The sequence below is a fragment of the Schistocerca cancellata genome, chromosome 8 (genome assembly GCF_023864275.1).
Source record: "Schistocerca cancellata isolate TAMUIC-IGC-003103 chromosome 8, iqSchCanc2.1, whole genome shotgun sequence".
NCBI lineage: Eukaryota > Metazoa > Arthropoda > Insecta > Orthoptera > Acrididae > Schistocerca > Schistocerca cancellata.
This window is the reverse complement of record NC_064633.1, coordinates 339,730,304-339,748,890: the sequence shown is the minus strand read 5'-3', so window position 1 is coordinate 339,748,890 and position 18,587 is coordinate 339,730,304. Positions and strand designations below refer to the sequence as shown.

General features: G+C 42.8%; 1 protein-coding gene across 3 annotated transcripts in view; it reads right to left on the bottom strand.

Annotated features, from left to right (window-relative positions):
• LOC126095327 (Hermansky-Pudlak syndrome 5 protein homolog) overlaps window positions 1-18,587 on the bottom strand; it is a 100,021-nt gene that overhangs the window by 16,529 nt on the left and 64,905 nt on the right. For all 3 annotated transcript variants that reach the window (XM_049910134.1, XM_049910132.1, XM_049910133.1), the window contains exon 6: window positions 8,621-8,747. In XM_049910134.1, coding sequence (XP_049766091.1) covers window positions 8,621-8,747 — 127 coding nt within the window. The remainder of the gene's footprint in view (window positions 1-8,620; window positions 8,748-18,587) is intronic.

The window sequence follows — 18,587 nt, the reverse complement described above, 5'->3', positions numbered from 1 at the left end:
TCTATTGCTCACCCAACCTCCGCAACATCCTAGTCCATCCCTATGCCACTTCCAATCCCAAACCCTTGCCCCTGTGGAAGACCCAGGTGCAAAACCTGCCCAATCTACCCACCCAAAATTTCCTATTCCAGGCCTGTCACACATTTATCCTACCCATCAGGGGCCAGGCCATGTGTGAAAGCAGCCACTTCATTTACCATTCCTGCAGCAATCATTGCACAGCTTTTTATAATGGTGTGACTATCAACCAGCTGTCCACCACGATGAATGGCCACCACCAAACAGTGGCGAAGAGCAAAGTAGACAACCCTGTGGCACAACATGCAGCTGAACATAAACTTGATTTCAATGGCAGCTTCACTATGTGAACCATCAGGATCCTCCCCTCCACCACCCGATTTTCTCAACTGCACAGATGGGAGTTATCCTTAAAACACATTCTCTACTCATGCAATTATCCCGGCCTCTACCTACACCCTCCGCCCAACAGTTTCCACCCCATCTGTCCTATAATCTCATCCCCATTCTTGTCTCCCACCTTCTCTGTTTGCTGCCCGCTTTAACACACCTACCCGTCTTTTCCCGCTCCTCTCTTTTTTTGCTCCTTTTTGCCCCCCACCTCCCTGCCCCACAACCTCCTCATGCTGCAACTGGTTGGCAGCCTTGTTCCTGAACACTCCATCAGGCAGTGGCCATCTCTCTCCCCACCCGTACACTACTAACCCTTCCTCTTCCCTACTCCCACCAGACTGCTACTTGCATCCCACATGACAGTTGCATTCTGGTCCAAGATGCTGGAGATGGTGGTAATCTCTGCCAGTCTGCAACTTGATATGTCTTCTTTATGGTAAGTAGCTATCTGTCTTTTCCTACATTGTTGATATTCCTGGCTGGATTTCCATTGTTTGAAAGTTAATGAACACACATACGAGTTTGGGGCACGGCAAATGCAATTTCATTAAAGGAAGCTGAGTAGAGGGTGCTCAATGCTTTTTGAGGAAGTTGCTGTCATACATGTCAAGAGGGGTGCGTATAGGTGCAGCAAAGGATCTGTATTCTGCTATTAGGTTAGTGACGGAATGCGAAGAAACTGACATATCAACAGGGGTACGAGACAGACGTGGGGTATTTTCTGCGAACGTGGAGTGTTACAGGTGTGGACAGCTGTGCTGCCAGCCAAAGAGAACCACAGAATGGAAGGTATCAGCAGTAGATTTTTGGTAATGGACATAGGGTGGACGAAGACGTGGAAAGAAGCCTTTAAATGCAAATGGGAACTCTGTAAGTCCACCTAAAAGCATTCCTGGTAAAATTAGATACAATGAATATACATGCAAAGATGGAGTGTGCAGTAGTGGGTGTTGTAAGAGGTAAGGAATATAAGTTTTTTGTTAAACATGAGGAGATTGTGCCAGTCACCAGTGGTGACTTATTGGGTCAGAGGCAATGGAACCTGCCACACTATAGGTTGAAGGGGTGGGTTGGTTGGTTTAAAAGTGGGGGAGGGGAGGGACCAAACTGTGAGGTCATTGGTCCCTTGTTCCCAGTAGAACAATTACCCAAGGGAAAGAAGAAAATAAAGACATACGTCAGGAGGAAGAAAACCCCACAAGAACGACAGAAGGACAACAATCACTACAATGGACAAAACAGGATGGGAAAAGCCCACACACGCAAGAAACAGGGAGAAGAGATTAAAAACAAGAAGCAGATTACCATGGCATGCTGACCATGAGAATTAAAAAAGGAGAAGTCAGCCACTCTGCAACACATTAAAACCTCCACCCTAAAAGCTCTAGTGTGGAGGACACAGAGGGACAAAGAACATGCGCTAAAACTCAGATCAAATGATAAAACCAACCCTCACGAATAAAACGTAAAACTAAAGCTGCTGTTGAGGCATTGTTGCCCAACACCAAAGGTAGGATACTGGGAAAGTTAAAAGTCCGCCACATAGTGGCTCAAAGTGGGCAGTCCAGCAAGAGATGGACGACTATCATTTGGGAGCCACAGCGACATTAAGGTGGGTCCTCGTGATGGAGGAGGTAACCCTGTGTGAGTCTCGTATGGCCAATGCGGAGCCAACAAAGAACAACTGATTCACAGCAAAAAACCCGCAGGGAAGACTTCCACACATTCGCAGTCTCCTTAATGACACACAGTTTGTTGTGCATACTGTTATGCCACTCCATCTCCCAAAGCCAAAAAACCTTTGCGTCGTCAAGACAGAACGCAGGTCAGTTTCAGAGATGCCCGTCTCCAGGAGTGGTTTCCACATAGCCTGTTTGGCCAGCCTGTCAGCAAGTTCATTGCCTGGGATTCTAACGAGTCCTGGGGTATACACAAACACCACTGAATGACTGGATCATTCCAGGACAGAGAGAGACTCCTGGATGTTCGCTACCAAACGATGGGGGGGGTAGCACTGGTCGATAGCTTGTAAGCTGCTCAGGGAAGCAGAACACAGAAGAAACGACTCACCATAACAGGAACGGATGTACTGAAGTGCACGAGATATGGCCACAACCTCTGCAATGAATATACTGCAGCCAGCAGGCAAGGAATGCTGTTCAATATGGCCTCTGTGGACATAGGCGAAGTCAACATTAATGTCAGCCATTGGGCCATTGGAGTAAACAACTTCAGAGCCCTGGTACACGTCAAGAATCGAGAGAAAGCGACAGCGGCGGGGTTAACGGAGTCCTTAGGGCCATGCGAAAGGTCCAGATGAAGCTTCAGCTGAGGTATGCACCATGGACATGTACGTGAATGGACCTCAAGTAGAGTTGGTAAAGGGAAGGACTCCATTTCGGAGAGAAGGGATTGCACGTGAATCGCAATCTTGATCCCTGACCTGGGCCGCTTATGTGGGAGATGAACTGCCACGGCTGGGAAAAGGAGACGGTAATTCAGTTGCTCAGGAGAACTATGAATATGTGCAATATAACTGGTGAGCAGTTATGCACGTCGGATCCACAATGGTGGGACTCCAGCCTCTACCAGGACACTAGTCACCAGACTTGCTCTAAAAGCTCCCATCGCTAGGCGAATGCCACAGTGGTGCACTGGCTCCAATAAACGCAATGCTGAGGGTGAGGCAAAACCGTAAACCAGACTCCCATAGTCAAGGCGGGATTGAACAATGGCCCTGTAGAGCTGCAGCAGCATACAGCTCTCTGCACATCATCTGGTGTTGCTCAGGCCGCGGAGAACATTGAGGTGCTGCCAGCACTCCCGTTTAAGCTGACGAATGTGAGGTAGCCAAGTCAATCGGGCATCGAAAACCAGACCTAAGAATTGATATGTCTCCACTACATTGAGTGGATCATCATTAAGATAAAGTTCAGGTTCCAGATGAACAGCATGATGCCGACAGAAGTGCATGACACACAACTTCGCGGCTGAAAACTGGAAGCCGTGGGCTAGAAAATGCAGAAGTCATCCGCATACAGAGAAGGGGAGACCAAGGCCCTACAGCTGCTGCTAGGCTGTTAATGACCACTAAAAATAGAGACACGCTCAATATGGAGCCCTGCAGAACATCATTCTCCTGAATATGGGGGAGGGGGGGGGGTAGGACGACTACGGGAGGCACCAACTTAGACGTGAAAATTACGGAGTGACAGGAAATTCTGGATAAAAATCAGGAGTGGGCCCTGGAGACCCCACTCATACCAATGTGGCAAGGATATGACGTCGCCAGGTCATGTTGTATGCTTTATGTAAGTCAAAAAAGACGGCAAACAGGTGTTGGTGTCTGGAAAAGGCTGTTCGGATGGCAGACTCGAGGGACACAAGACTATCAGTGGTAGAGTGACCCTGGTGGAAGCCGCCCTGACATGAAGCCAGTAGGCCACGTGACTCCAGGACCCAACCCAACCCAACCACTGACACACCATATGTTCCAGCAACTTACAGTGAACGTTTGTGAGGTTGATGGGCTGATAGCTATCCACATCAAGCGGATTTTTACCGGGTTTTAGCACCGGTATGATGGTGCTCTCCCACCATTGTGAGGGAAAGATGCCATCGCACCAGATCCGGCTGAAGATGACAAGCAGATATCGCTTGCAGTCAGATAAGAGAGGTTTAATCATCTGACTGTGGATCCGATCTGGCCCAGGAGCTGTGTTGGAGCAATGCGCAAGGGCGCTCAGGAGCTCCCACTCTGTAAATGTGGCATTATAGTTTTCACTGTGGCATGTAGTGAATGAGAGGACTTTCTGTCCCATCTAACATTTGAGGGTGTGAAAGAAGACTGGGGGGAGGGGGTAGTTCTCGGATGCAGAGGCTCAGCAAAGTGCTCGGCAATTGTGCGGTAGAGATCACGCCATTCATGTTAACGCCAGGGACAACTGTTGGGGTCTGATACCCATAAAGATGTCTGATCTTCGTCCAAACATGTACCTCTCCCAACACTCCTGTTTCCAGAATGAGATTTTCACTCTGCAGCGGAGTGTGCGCTGATATGAAACTTCCTGGCAGATTAAAACTGTGTGCCCGACCAAGACTCGAACTCGGGACCGTTGCCTTTCGCAGGCAAGTGCTCTACCATCTGAGCTACCGAAGTACGACTCACGCCCAGTACTCACAGCTTTACTTCTGCCAGTATCTCGTCTCCTACCTTTCAAACTTTACAGAAGCTCTCCTGCGAACCTGCAGAACTCCTGTTTCCGTCGTTTTATAAGCAGGCGAATGTGGGCACAGAGCCGCTTAAAGGCTATTGGGTGCTCTAGGGAAGGGTGCCGTTTATGTCACTGTAGAGCTCGCTAATGCTCTTTAATTGCCTCAGCGACTTCTGGCGACCACCAAGGGACTGTCTTTCGCCGGGGGCACCCAATAGAAAGAGGGATGGCATTCTCTGCCATGAAAATTATTGTTTTACTGACCTGCTCAATCACAACATCAATGGCACCACGTGGGGAGATTCAACGGTGACAGAAGAGGTGAAGGCTACCCAGTCTGCCTTGTTTAAAGCCCATCTGGGTAGGCATCCATGGGTATGATGCCGGGAGAGCGACAGGAAGATGAGGAAGTGGTCACTACCACACAGGTAGTCATGTGCTCTCTAGTGGATAGATTGGAAAAGTCCTGGGCTGCAAATTGATAAATCAATGGCCAAGTAACTACCATGAGCCACAGTGAAATGTGTGGTGGCCCCAGTATTTAAGAGGCAGAAGTTGAGTTGTGACAGTAAATTTTTGACCTCCATACCTCGGCCAGCAAGCATGGTGCCACCCCACAAGGGGTTATGCATGTTAAAATTTCCCAAAAGTAGGAAAGGTTTAGGGAGCTGATCCAATCAGTGCAGCCAATACGCTCAGGAGTATCGTACCATCTGGAGTGAGATATACGTTACAGACAGTTATTTCCTGTTTCGTCCATATCCTGACAGCCACAGCTACAAGAGGAGTTTGGAGGGCAACAGGTTCACTACATACCGAGTTCAGGACATAAACTCAAACTCCACCTGACACACTATTATATTCGCTACGGTTTTTGTAATATTTCCTGTAGCTGCGAAGGGCAGGGGTCCGCATTGTCAGGAACCAGGTTTCCTGGAGGGCAATGCAGAAAGCTGGTCTAAAGATTAACAGTTGCCATAGCTCAGCCACGTGGTGGAAAAAACCGCTGCAATTCCATTGGAGGATGACGTGGTCGTGAGACTGGGAAGGCATGGAACACTCAATGAGGCAGTCTATGCCTCAGGGTCATCTGCTGCTGCTGACTTATTTTCTGAACAGGCCATATCCATTGTGTCTGAGAGTCTGGCGAGATCTAAGTCCTCAGTGGATGCCAGAATCTTCACATCATCTTCAGATGCAGAGCTTGTAGGCAGCAGTGGTGTGGGTGCCACCGCAATTCCCTTGGTCTTGGGGGATCTTCTTTCTGGATTTCTCTCGCTGATTCTTGGGTTTCTCTGGCTGGGAGGGCTTCACTGATTCAGTCTCCGGGACTGAGGATGATAATGAAGCCCTACGACCAGCTGCTTTTGGGCACTTCAGCCACTGGCAGATGTCATCTGTCCCACTAGCAGAAACCTGGGAAGGGGGTGACCCAAGGGACCCCTACCCGGCGAGAGGAGCTGAAGAAGACTTACGCTTCTCAGGTCAAGAAGTGGGGACTGGTGTCCCTGATGGTTGGGGGGACAGTGCTCCCGAGGTAGGTGGTGCAGGAACAACAGGGAGGGAAGTGGCCCCCACCATCAAGGGGGCAGGTGTAGTCTTCCAGCTCTGAGAGCCGACTGGAGCTCATGGAACTGATGGGGCTACAACTGTTCTCGTAGCAGCGGCATAAGAGGAGGTCATAGCCACAGGATGTAGGTGCTCAAATTTCCTCTTGGCCTCAGTGTAGGTCAGTCAGTCCAGGGTCTTGTATTCCATGATTTTCCTTTCTCTCTGTAAAATCCTGCAGTCTGGTGAGCAAGGAGAATGAGGGTTCTCCATAGTTGACACAGATGGGAGGTGGGGCATATGGAGTATTGGGATGGAATGGACGTCCACAATCTCGACATGTGATGCTGGAAATACAGTGGGAAGACACATGTCTGAACTTCCAGCACTTAAAGCACCACATTGGGGGAGGGATATATGGCTTGATATCACAGCGGTAGACCATCACTTTGACCTTCTCGGGTAATGTGTCACCCTCAAAAGCCAAGACGAAGGCACCGGTGGAGATCTGATTATCCCTCGGACCCCGATGAATGCGCCGGACGAAATGAACTCTCGTCGCTCTGGCACACAGCTTGTCGTCAGACTGCAATAGAAGGTCCCTTTGGAATATAATACCCTGGACCATATTTAAGTTCTTATGAGGTGCAATGGTAATGGAAACATCCCCCAGCTTGTCGCAAGTGAGTAATGCCATGACTGAGGACAGGATGCTGTTTTTATCAAGACTGACTGACCGCATTTTGGACTAGCCGTCCACCTCCACAAACTCGTCCTCTGAATGTTCTACAAAAAACTAAAGTTTCATCAAGACAAAGGAGTCCCCATCAGCTCTTGTACATACTGATTCATGGATATTATCCTCGAGTTTCTCTATCGTGTGAGGATTTGTTGTGTACACTTTGTCTTTCAGTGCACCCCACAAATAAAACTCGCAGGGAGTTAAATCAGGACTTATAGTGAGCTAGATTGTGTTACTACTCACTCTTTCATCAAACACATCGTGAACTGCGTTCAAAGAAACATTGGCCGTATTAGCCCTTGCTGAATCCTGTTGAAAAAATGTGAAGCTTAATTCTCTTTCACCCAGTTTGTTAAAAAAGGTCGCAAAATGTTTTGCACGTAACTTTCTCTTAACTGTCATTGCAAAAAAAAAATGGGTCCTATTTTTCTGTCCCACTAACTGTTGCACCACACCCCTATTTTCTGATCATGAAGGGGTTCCTCAAGAAGAACCTGCACTCCAATGTCAACAGTTTTGGGAATTAACATACTCATGAAAATGGAACCAAGCCTCATCTGAAAACAGAATGAGGTAATGATCCATTTCACCCTCATGAACTTGTCTTAAAACACATTCACAAAACTTAACCCTGAGTGCAGGATCGTCAGGTCAAAACTTCTTGTACAACTGATATTTCCATTTCATATAAATGGATTATTTTAGGAGATGTGAGAAAGGTTTGCAGTAGTGCTGATCTCATCGCAAGACAAAACTTTTGAAAAGTAATTGTTTCTGGGAATCAGATGATTCAAGTATGGTATTTTGTAAGAGAATGAATACATATTTATTGGTTTTATAGGTAACCATTATCATGCTTAGAACAAGAGCGGTAATTTGAGATGTTTCTCATTATCTCATGTGTACCAATTTTTCCATGATCTCATCTGTACCATTTTTAGTAGACAATAAAGCATTTTATAAATACAGTACAAACTGTTAAATAAACAGGAGATAGAATTAACTCTGTTTACCTTATAAGACAATTTTTAACAAAGACTGCATGTGGTGGAAATATAACTAAGAAGATAATGAATATTTTCTTATTGCTTTCAAAATCCATGTCTGGGCACACAGCTACTTCGGTAAAAATATTCCAGGAAATAAATATTCCACAGCTGAAGTTGGCTTCTTTATTTTGTCACAACCAGTTTCAAGGCTAAGCCTCACTATATTGTCTTTGATCAGCTCCTGCTTATTACTGTTAATATGATGGAAAAATGTAGTTTTGTTTGTATGTAATTTCAGACTTCATTTCCATTATTTTTGTGGACTTTCTACAATCATTAATTCTGTTTGATGACGGTGATGTCAATCTTTTGAAAATGAGATTTTTTCCTCGGAATTGGCTGTGACTAAATAAAGAATTCAACTATACCTGTGGACAGGTTATTTCCAGAAACATTATCATCAGCTGTGGAACCAGAATGATTTTCCCTGCAAGAATGGAGATGATCAGGAAGTTCAACAGAAATGTTTTAACGTGAAATAATGTAATGGTAAACATGAGAATCACTAGCAAAAAAACAACATTAATCAAAATAAACATAGCAACATGCAGCACCGAAAAAAGGGTTTTGATTTAATATAGGAATATAGTAAGGAGAAATATAAATATCAAATTTCCTAAAAACCAGATTCAAATTTTCTTGCATGTATCATTTACCTTCGATGAGAAAGTGGCGACTTTAGATGAATGTCCGGACAGCCCTTGTACTCTATTAACAACGGTACTTTGTAGTCCGTCCTTTTTTACATTTACAATGGCTGCAAAGATGCAGGACTGGAAAAACCTGAAAAAAATTGGTCATGACAGGAAACAGTCCACAAAATGACACCAAAATTGTTCCCCTCCCCCATCACCCCTCAACATCTAAGTGCAGATAATGTTTTCAGCTAACACACATGTTAACAGTATGAAAGTAAAATTATTTTCTTATGGATTTAATACACAGTGAATCAATATACACCAGCTGACCAAAAAAGTGAAGCACCCAGAAGACATGGCAGATGTCAATATAACTTAATACATGTCCACATGATCAGCAAGTATCTAAATACATAGAGCTGCAATTCTCTGTGACAGGTACTATGGCCAACAGAGTGCATTAGTGTCATTCATGGTAAGTGTTGTTAAGTCTGATCCGGTATATAAGGGGTGTGAACAGTGTCAGAAGCTGAGAGGTCACTTTGAAGATCATGGAGATGCCGCCTATGTGTAACAGCATCGTCAGCACCTGACGGAGTTTGAAAGGAACCGTACTCTGGGTCTCCACTTGGCCAGCTGGTTGAATCGTGCATTATCCAGATTTGTGAAGGGCAGAAGGAAGATTAGAGCTTAACATCCCAGCAGAAGTGAAATAATTAGAGATGGAGCACAAGCTCAGATTACGAAATGATGGAGAAGGAAATCCACCTTGCCCTTTTCAAAAGAACCATCCTAGAATTTACCTGGAGCGATTTCGCAAAATTACAGAAAATCTAAATCTGGATGGCTGGAAGTGGATCTGAACTGTCTTTCTCCCAAATGTAAGTCCAGTGTACTAACAACTGCGCCACCTCGGGCTGTTATCTTTGGTGTCACCTATGGTTCAGCCACCAATCAAATAGCAATGTACCGTCCTTCTTGTAAATCAGCATCACAACCACTGGGAGTTCACTATTCTCTGGGCTTAATGCCAAACATTACACAGTTCCTCAATAAGAGTTTCATCCGCTGAGTGCACAGTACACTCTGGGCTATACTGCATCCCGACTGTCGAGTCACCTCGAGTGCATACACCACGGGGTACATTACAATACCCTATTAGGGCACGCCAGCAGACTCAATTCAGTGACTACATCTAGCATTAACGATATGGTTTATATCTTCTAAGAAACTTTTACTGTATATTGTGTCATTCTCACATCAAATCTGGACAATCCTTTAGATAGATTATTTCGAAGCTGCTTTATGTTGAACTTGCTTGATGTGTTGTGTTAATAAAGTTCCATTGTTCTTCGGCTAGCCAGGGACATCCATTCATTAGTAGTGTGCATCTCTCTCATCAGTTGGTGATTCAGATAAAACTTTTATATAACATTCTCATCCTATCAGTAGCCAATGACTTCCTTTGTTCTGGGACTGTGAACCCTGACAATCAAGAACTCCCAGCAACATTCTGTCTCAAACCAAACCACTGGTTGGAGACTACTAGCAGACAAAATAGTGCATTACTATCTCATATGTTGGACGGGTACCATGATTTGGAAGCAAGGACTGCTGACGGTGTCACAGTGTGTTCAGCAATCAACCCACCATTCTGCACTACCCCAGACGAACACTGTTGCCCAGTATAGCTGTGACCTGGAGAGGTCCCTTCTTCCTACTTTTTGGAGACACACAGCGGTATTACTTTTATATAACATTCTCATCCTATCAGTAGCCAATGACTTCCTTTGTTCTTCCGGTCATGGCTCATAATGATTGAGGGAACTCTCACAGCACAATGGTAAGTAACAGACATCCTGTGTCCTCATCCTTGCCTCTCATGCAAATGTATTTAGGTGCAATTTTTCAAAGGAACTATGCACATTCACACAAAGCCCTATGAACTGCCTTAATGATGTTGCGATTCTTCCGTGGTCAGCAAAATCCCCAGACCTGTCTGGAACAGAACACGTGCGGGATCACTTCGGACATAAACTGTGCTAATGATAGTATCAGAAATCAGAATATTAAGAACCAGATGTAGGCCACCTTGCCTCAGGAGAAATAAATACATGCATCCAGACCACGAAAGGGTCACATGGGAGAGGCTGCAACATCATATTGGGCTCATACTACCAAGTTCCTTGTAAACTTGAGTCAATTTGTAATCCTTGAAATAACATTGTATATCCTCTCAACCCACAAAGTTTCACTTCGTTTCATCCTCGCCTTCTGGGTGCTTCACTTTTTTTGTCATGCAGTGTATTTCATGAAAAGGACTTGACACACAAACTTAAATAGGGGATTATTTTTAAATACAAAAGTATCGGTCAGGATTCAAATACTAAATACCTGCTTTCTTAATTAGGCACTTTCTTCCTACAAGAGCAGAGTCACATGGAAAATGCTACAGAGTGACAGTACTCAAACAAACCAGTAATGGGAATGAAAGTGCAATTACCAAGATTTTTATTCATTCATAGTACACACATAATGACAAGTGAAACTTATTAATTAGGAAATTGGCAGTTTTATTGTAACACATATCTTCTCCTAAAACACACACACACACACACACACACACACACACACACACACACACACACACACACACTGGCAATACTAAACCATAAACCTTTTCTATTACCTGAAGTGTTAAAATAATAGGCTACCTGGAAAGTTGTTTCCACCTTGTTATGAACAACAACATGTAATCAAATACTGTGCACACCTTATACCAGAATTGTCAGTTACTTCATAGCACATGACTTTTTTATACTGATGCATGAACTTCTGCACACACTCATCACAGAGCTATGTCACCAGTGGCCTTAAGCATGATTTGATGGTATCTTTGAAAACGCTGTAGTAAGAATAGCTATTTTTTCAAGACAGAGGAGAGGTGCATATCACTGGGAGCTAAGTCATAACTATATCTAGCACAGCAAAGTAATTTCAATCTAAAGCTTGTCAATCATTCCACAATTTTTATTTAAATGCTTACATATGGAACCTATGTTTTATCACTTCACAATGTCACACAGAAAATGACCACCTTCATCTGCGCGCCACTGCAGAAACGTGATAGCTGAAGCAATTCTGAGGGTCTCACAATGACAAGAAAATTTTGGCAGATAAGTTGAGGTAGCTTAACCTGTATGTTATTGCAGCTCACAACTGTTCACGGATGAGGAAACTTGTTGAATAATTACCGCAATTGCAAACTGTTAGTTTTCTCCATATATTCTGCCCATTTTTTGTATGACTTTATCAATGACTAAAGATGGTTGTCTATTCAATGCCTCATCATGCACATCATTTAGTCCATCCCCTAACATTCTGCACAAATGTTTCACATCACTATCACTCATGACAACCTCTCCATACACTGCACAAATTTCACAGTGAATTTAAACCTTGTTCCTTCTGACAAAAAGTCCTTTATCACAACTCTGCCACCAAGGAATTCTTACAATGACATTGCAATACACCTACTCTTTTGTGTGATTTATGATTGGCAATATAAACTTTTCTAACATGAACAACAGCATCAGTTAAGTGAATACGTGAGAGAGAATGAGGTTTATCTCTAACTACAATGCATAAAAGTGACCATCACTCTACGATAGTCATTTTCAATAAGTTTTTGAAAGAGTTTCAGGAATTAGTGACAAACAGCATGTTTCCTAGTAGGCCTACCATTTAAGTCATTTCTTCTGGGAATCTCCTATTTACTGCAGTTATACTTCATGTCTATGTAGCTGTCCTGTAAGTAAATCACTACAGTGAAGGGAATATTAGACAAAACTGTCCACAACAATTACCTCAGTTTTAAGTCGTAATAACTGTAAGCCATTAAAAACGGATCGGGCAAAACAAAAACCATTCATAAAAAAAAATATTTTTACCTATTCACCTGATTTGTAGCACCAAACAAAATATACCTTGGTTTTATGTAGTAGACAGAAAGCCAAATGGAGAAAACAATGCAGTAATTTCTAAAAACATTAAATCTTTCCCTGTGGTGGATATATCTGTTTGCATAATAACAATATTTGTGCCAAAGACAGATTCTTTTGCTTTTGGTTCAAATAAAATGCAAGAACAGCATAAAATCACCGTTCAAATATGCACAATGTAGTTTTACCAATTCTCCTTCAGGCAGTGAAGACTTTGAAAATTATTTGTGTTACTTAAAAAGATTTTTCATAAGCTGCGGTTACTACCTCATGCATTTCACAATCTAGCCCATAAAATGTGACTAAGCTGAGATTATGAAATGGTCACAGCCACACAAAATCCCAACAGCTGACATTCTCTCATTAAATGTGGTAATTGGTGATGATGCAAACCGCTATTTTATTGTATCAGTCCAAAAATCCAAAACTTTGTCTGTATAATGTAATAAATGTACACTTTCTTTTCTTGGAACAGACATGATAGTGAGAAGTGGCTTGTTTTAATCTCTCTGCAAAGTAACCCTGTACTGATCTTGTTGTTGTTGTTGTTGTTTTCAGTCCAGAGACTGGTTTGATGCAGCTCTCCATGCTAGTCTATCCTGTGCAAGTCTCTTCATCTCCAAGTACCTACTGCAATCTACAATGTTCTGAATCTGGTCAGTGTATTTATCTCTTGGTCTTCCTCTACGATTTTTACTCTCCATGCTGTCCTCCAACACTAAATTGGTATCCCTTGATGCCTCAAAAAATTGTCCTAGCAACCGATCCCTTCTTCTAGTCAAGTTGTGCCACAAATTCCTCTTCTCCCCAGTTCTGTTCAGTACCTCCTCATTTGTTACATGATCTATCCATCTAACCTTCAGCATTCTTCTGTAGCACTACATTTCAAAAACTTCTATTCTCTTCTTGTCTAAACTTTTTATCATCAATGTTTCACTTCCATACATTGCTACATTCCATACAAATACTTTCAGAAAAGACTTCCTGACACTTAAATCTATACTCAATGTTAACAAATTTCTCTTCTTCAAAAATGCTTTCCTTGCCATTGCCAGTCTACATTTTATGTCCTCTTTACTTTGACCATCATCAGTTATTTTGATCCCCAAATAGAAAAACTCCTTTACTACTTTAAGTGTCTCATTTCCTAATCTAATTCCCTCAGCATCACCCAATTTAATTCAACTACATTCCATTATTCTTGTTTTCTTGATGTTCATCTTATATCCTCCTCTCAAGACACAGTCTATTACATTCAACTGCTTTTCCAGGTCCTTTGCTGTCTATGGCAGAATTACAATGTCATTGGCAAACCTCAAAGTTTTTTTTTTCTTCTCCATGGATTTTAATTCCTACTCCAAATTTTTCTTTTGTTTCCTTTACTGCTTCGTCAATATACAGATTGCATAACATCGGGTATATGCTACAACACTGTCTCGCTCGCTTCTCAACCACTGCTTCCCTATCAAGCCCCTTGACTCTTGTAGCTGCCATCTGGTTTCTGTACAAATTGTATATAGCCTTTCGCTCCCTGTATTTTACCCCTGCCGCCTTCAGAATTTGAAAGAGAGTAACCTGTCAACAGTGTCAAAAGCTTACTCTAAGTTTACAAATGCTAGAAACGTAGGTTTGCCATTCCTTGATCTATCTTCTACAATAAGTTGTAGGGTCGGTATAGCCTCACAGGTTCCATTCCTACGGAATCCAAGCCAATCTTCCCCGAGGTCGGCTTCTATGAGTTTTTCCATCCATCCATAAAGAATTCATGTTAGTATTTTGCAGCTGTGACTTATTAAAGTGATAGTTTGGTAATTTTCACACCTGTCAACACCTGCCTTCTTTGGTATTGGAAGTATTATATTCTTCTTGAAGTCTGAGGGTATTTCGCCTGTCTCATACATCTTGCTCACCAGATGGTAGAGTTTTGTGAGGGATGGCTTTCCCAAGGCCATCAGCAGTTCTAATTGAATGTTGTCTACTCCTAGGGCCTTGTTTCGACTTCGGTCTTTCAGTTCTGTGTGAAACCATGGAGTATCATATCTCGCATTTCATCTACGCTCTTTTCCATTTCCATAATATTGCCCTCAAGTACACTGCCTTTATGTAGGCCCTCTATATACTACTTCACCCTTTATGCTTTCACTTCTTTCTTTAGGACTGGTTTTCCACCTGGGCTCTTGATATTCATACAAGTTGTTCTCTTTTCTCCAAAGGCCTCTTTAATTTTCCTGTAGGCAGTATATATCTTAACCTAATGATATATGCCTCTACATCCTTACATTCATCCTCTAGCCATCCCTCCTTAGCCTTTTCGCCCTTTTTGTTGCTCTCATTTATGATACATTTGTATTACTTTTTGACTGCTTCATTTACTGCATTTTTGTATTTTCTCCTTTCATCAATTAAATTCAGTATTATTTTGTTACCCAAGGATTTTTGCTAGTCCTCGTCTTTTTACCTACTTGATCCTCTGCTACCTTCACTATTTCATCTCTCAAAAATACCCATTCTCCTTCTATTGTGTTTCTTTCCCCCCGTTCTTGTCAATCATTCCCTAATGCTCTCTCTGAAACTCTCTACAACCTCTGGTTCTTTCAGTTTATCCAGGTCCCATCTCCTTAAATTCCCACCCTTTTGCAGTTTCTTTACTTTTTATCTACAGTTCATAACCAATAGATTGTGGTCAGAGTCCACAGTTGCGCTGGAAATGTCTTACAATTTAAAACTTGGTTCCTAAATCTCTGTCTCCAGGCCTCTTCCACATATAGAACCTTCTTTCATGATTCTTGAACCCAGTGTTAAGCTAGTGTTAACTTATGCTCTATACACAATTCTACAAGGTGGCTTCCTCTTTCATTACTTACCCCCATTCCATATTCACGAACTACTTTTCGTTCTCTTCCTTTTCCTACTAACGAATTCCAGTTCCCCATCACAATTAAATTTTTGTCTCCCTTCATAATCTGAATAATTTAATTTATCTCATCAAACATTGCTTCACTCTCTTCGTTGAAGCGGAGCTAGTTGTCATATAAGCTTTTACTACTGTGGTAGGCATAAGCTTTGTGTCTATCTTGGCTACAATAAAGCATTCAGTATGCTGTTCGCAGTAGCTTACGCACGCTCCTATATTTTTATTCATTTTTAAACCCACTCCTGCATTACTCCCATTTGATTCTGTATTTATAACCCTGCATTCACCTGACCGTAAGTCTTGTTCCTCCTGCCACCGAACTTCACTAATTCCCAATATATCCAACTTTAGCCTATCAATTTTCCTTTTTAAATTTTCTAACCTACCTGCCCGATTAAGGGATCTGACATTCTATGCTCCGATCTGTAGAACACAAGTTTTGATTCTCCTGATAACGAAGTACTCCTGAGTAGTCCCTGCTCGGAGATTCGAATTGGGGGACTATTTTACATCCGGAATAGTTTACTCAAGAGGATGCCATCATCATTCAACCATACAGTAAAGCTGAATGCCCTAGGGAAAGATTACAGCTGTAGTTTCCCCTTGCTTTCAGCCATTCACAGTACCACCACAGCAAGGCCGTTTTGGTTAATATTACAATGCCAGATCAGTCAATCATCCAGACTATTGCCCCAGCAACTGCTGCCGCTCTTCAGGAACCACATATTTGTCTGGCCTCTCAACAGATACCCCTTCACTGCTGTTGCACCTACGGTATGGCTATCTGTATCACTGAGGCATTCCCCACAAACGGCAAGGTTCATGGTTCATGTACTGACATTACAGGGTCAAAACTTTGTAATATTGTTATTTCTCAGAGTTGGTAATCACTTCTTTGCATGTGTGACAAGGTTTGACTAAAATCCCATGCTTCTTCGACATGAGATTGTATTTTTATTCTGAATTCAGAAAGAAATTATTTCACCTGCCTTTTAACAAAGTTTATAAAAATGACAACTAAATGCACAACATTGTTTATGGCAGTGGTCTTTTCGAACGTAAATACAATCATGATTGGCTATTATCTTTGATTTTGAAGCACACTGCTGGGGGGACAAACCCTTTAGCAGTTTCCAATTCACTCAAGATTTATCGCTGCAACAGTGCATATGGAGCACATGAAATGATTATATTTACAGACCAATGGCAGAAGCAGTTCTGAGGTACCAGGTATCCATCCACTCTCAAACACCCATATTAGTACTTGATGTAGTCTCCATGGGTGGCAATGCTGGCGCCGACTCTGGAATCCAGTCAACTATACAGATGGTGAATACTGTCCTAAGATCTGTTATTCCACATCTGCTCGACCTGTTCAGGTAATTCTGCAAGAGCTGCTGGTTGAAAAATTGCACTAGTTACTTCTCAACCATCACATCCCACATGTGCTGGATTGGAGACAAGTCTGGAGGTCATGTTAGCCAGGGAAGTTGCATGTCTTGCAGAGCATGCTGAGTTTCAGTGGCAGTGTGTGGGCGAGCATTATCCTGTTGGGTAGACACATCACCTTCCTATTGCAATAATGACAAAAGAATGGGTCTACCAACATTCTGCATGTACCGAGCACTGATTAGTATGCCCACCAGAAACACAAAGGGTGAACGAGAGTTGCAGCGTGTTGCATCCCAGACCGTAAGGCCTGGGATGGGGTCAGCGTGTCTTTGACAAATTCACTCTACAAGACAACACTCACCAAAACTGTGATGTTTATACAACCAACAATCATTTGCATGCAGGCAAAGTCTGCTTTAATCGCTGAAGGCCACAGTGTGCCATTCCATCTTCCAAGTGATCCTCTGACAGCACCAGTCCAGCAGTGCACATTGATGCTGTGGCGTGAGTGGAAGACAGGCTAGAGCTGTGCGTGCCCATGGTTGCATTGCCAGTAACAGGTTCACAACAGTTTGTATTGACACATATGGACTACAAGACCTCCTATCTGTGCTGTGGCAGCTGTACAATCCGCCACTGTTGCCCTTACAATACAATGATCCTGGCACGCATCTGTGCTGTGTGGACATCCAGAACCTTATCTATCGATCTGAGAATGTTCACGTGACCACTGATATCAGCACTGTTGCACAACTGACACAACACATCCAACTTGCGTAGCAATTTTCTGAAAGGACCATCCCACCACTCTGAAGGCCACAGTTTGATCCCTTTCAAATTCACTCAGTTGGCTGTAGAAAGCACAAGTGCATCTTCCTGGCACAATTTCCTGCTCACTTCACATGTTTGCACTACAGTGAGCCTTTTGGATATGAGCATTTCCTATTAAAGGGTAGACATAGATGGCGCTCACGTACCTATGCCAATATGATACCTCTTGGCAAACGATACTGAAACTATTATCAGTACATCTACTATCCTCCAGGTGACATATGCCATCATCAAATCAAAATAGAAATTGTCTTTTGACGTGTATTATTTTTCTTTTTTTTCTGGAAATGTATGTCTGACAGTGATTATAATACACATAAAACGAAAATTCAATTAATAAAACATTTAATATTACAGAGAGACACAAAGGCTGGACAGTACTTACCTGCAGGAGGCTCAATCCCAATACATGTAACAGAAATAATTCAAGGCAATTTCTTCTAGTTTTTGGAACCATAACCTCCTAGAAAGGAAGTAGGATTGATTGGAGAATGTAGGCATGGGAAGGTAATTTCAACTGCAATCAGAGACAGGCCCACATGTTGTGAAATGGAAGGGAAGCAGGTAGAATCTCAATAAAAATGTATTATCTTTTCCCTTTTCCCACTTTTCATTTACTCTTCTTCTTTTAATCTATTTTTACTTTTGTTTCCTTTTTTAACCACTTTTACTTTCACTTCCTCTTTTAACTTATTTTTACTCTGTTCCTTCTGTCTCTGAAGTGAAGCTGGCATAATGTTTACCACTGTACTACCAGTGACATTTTTGCCACACTTCCTCCCCTACCTACAGTTTGAGTGACCTCTCACTCAACTCCCCCCCCCCCCCCCCCCCCCCCCCTCTGTTG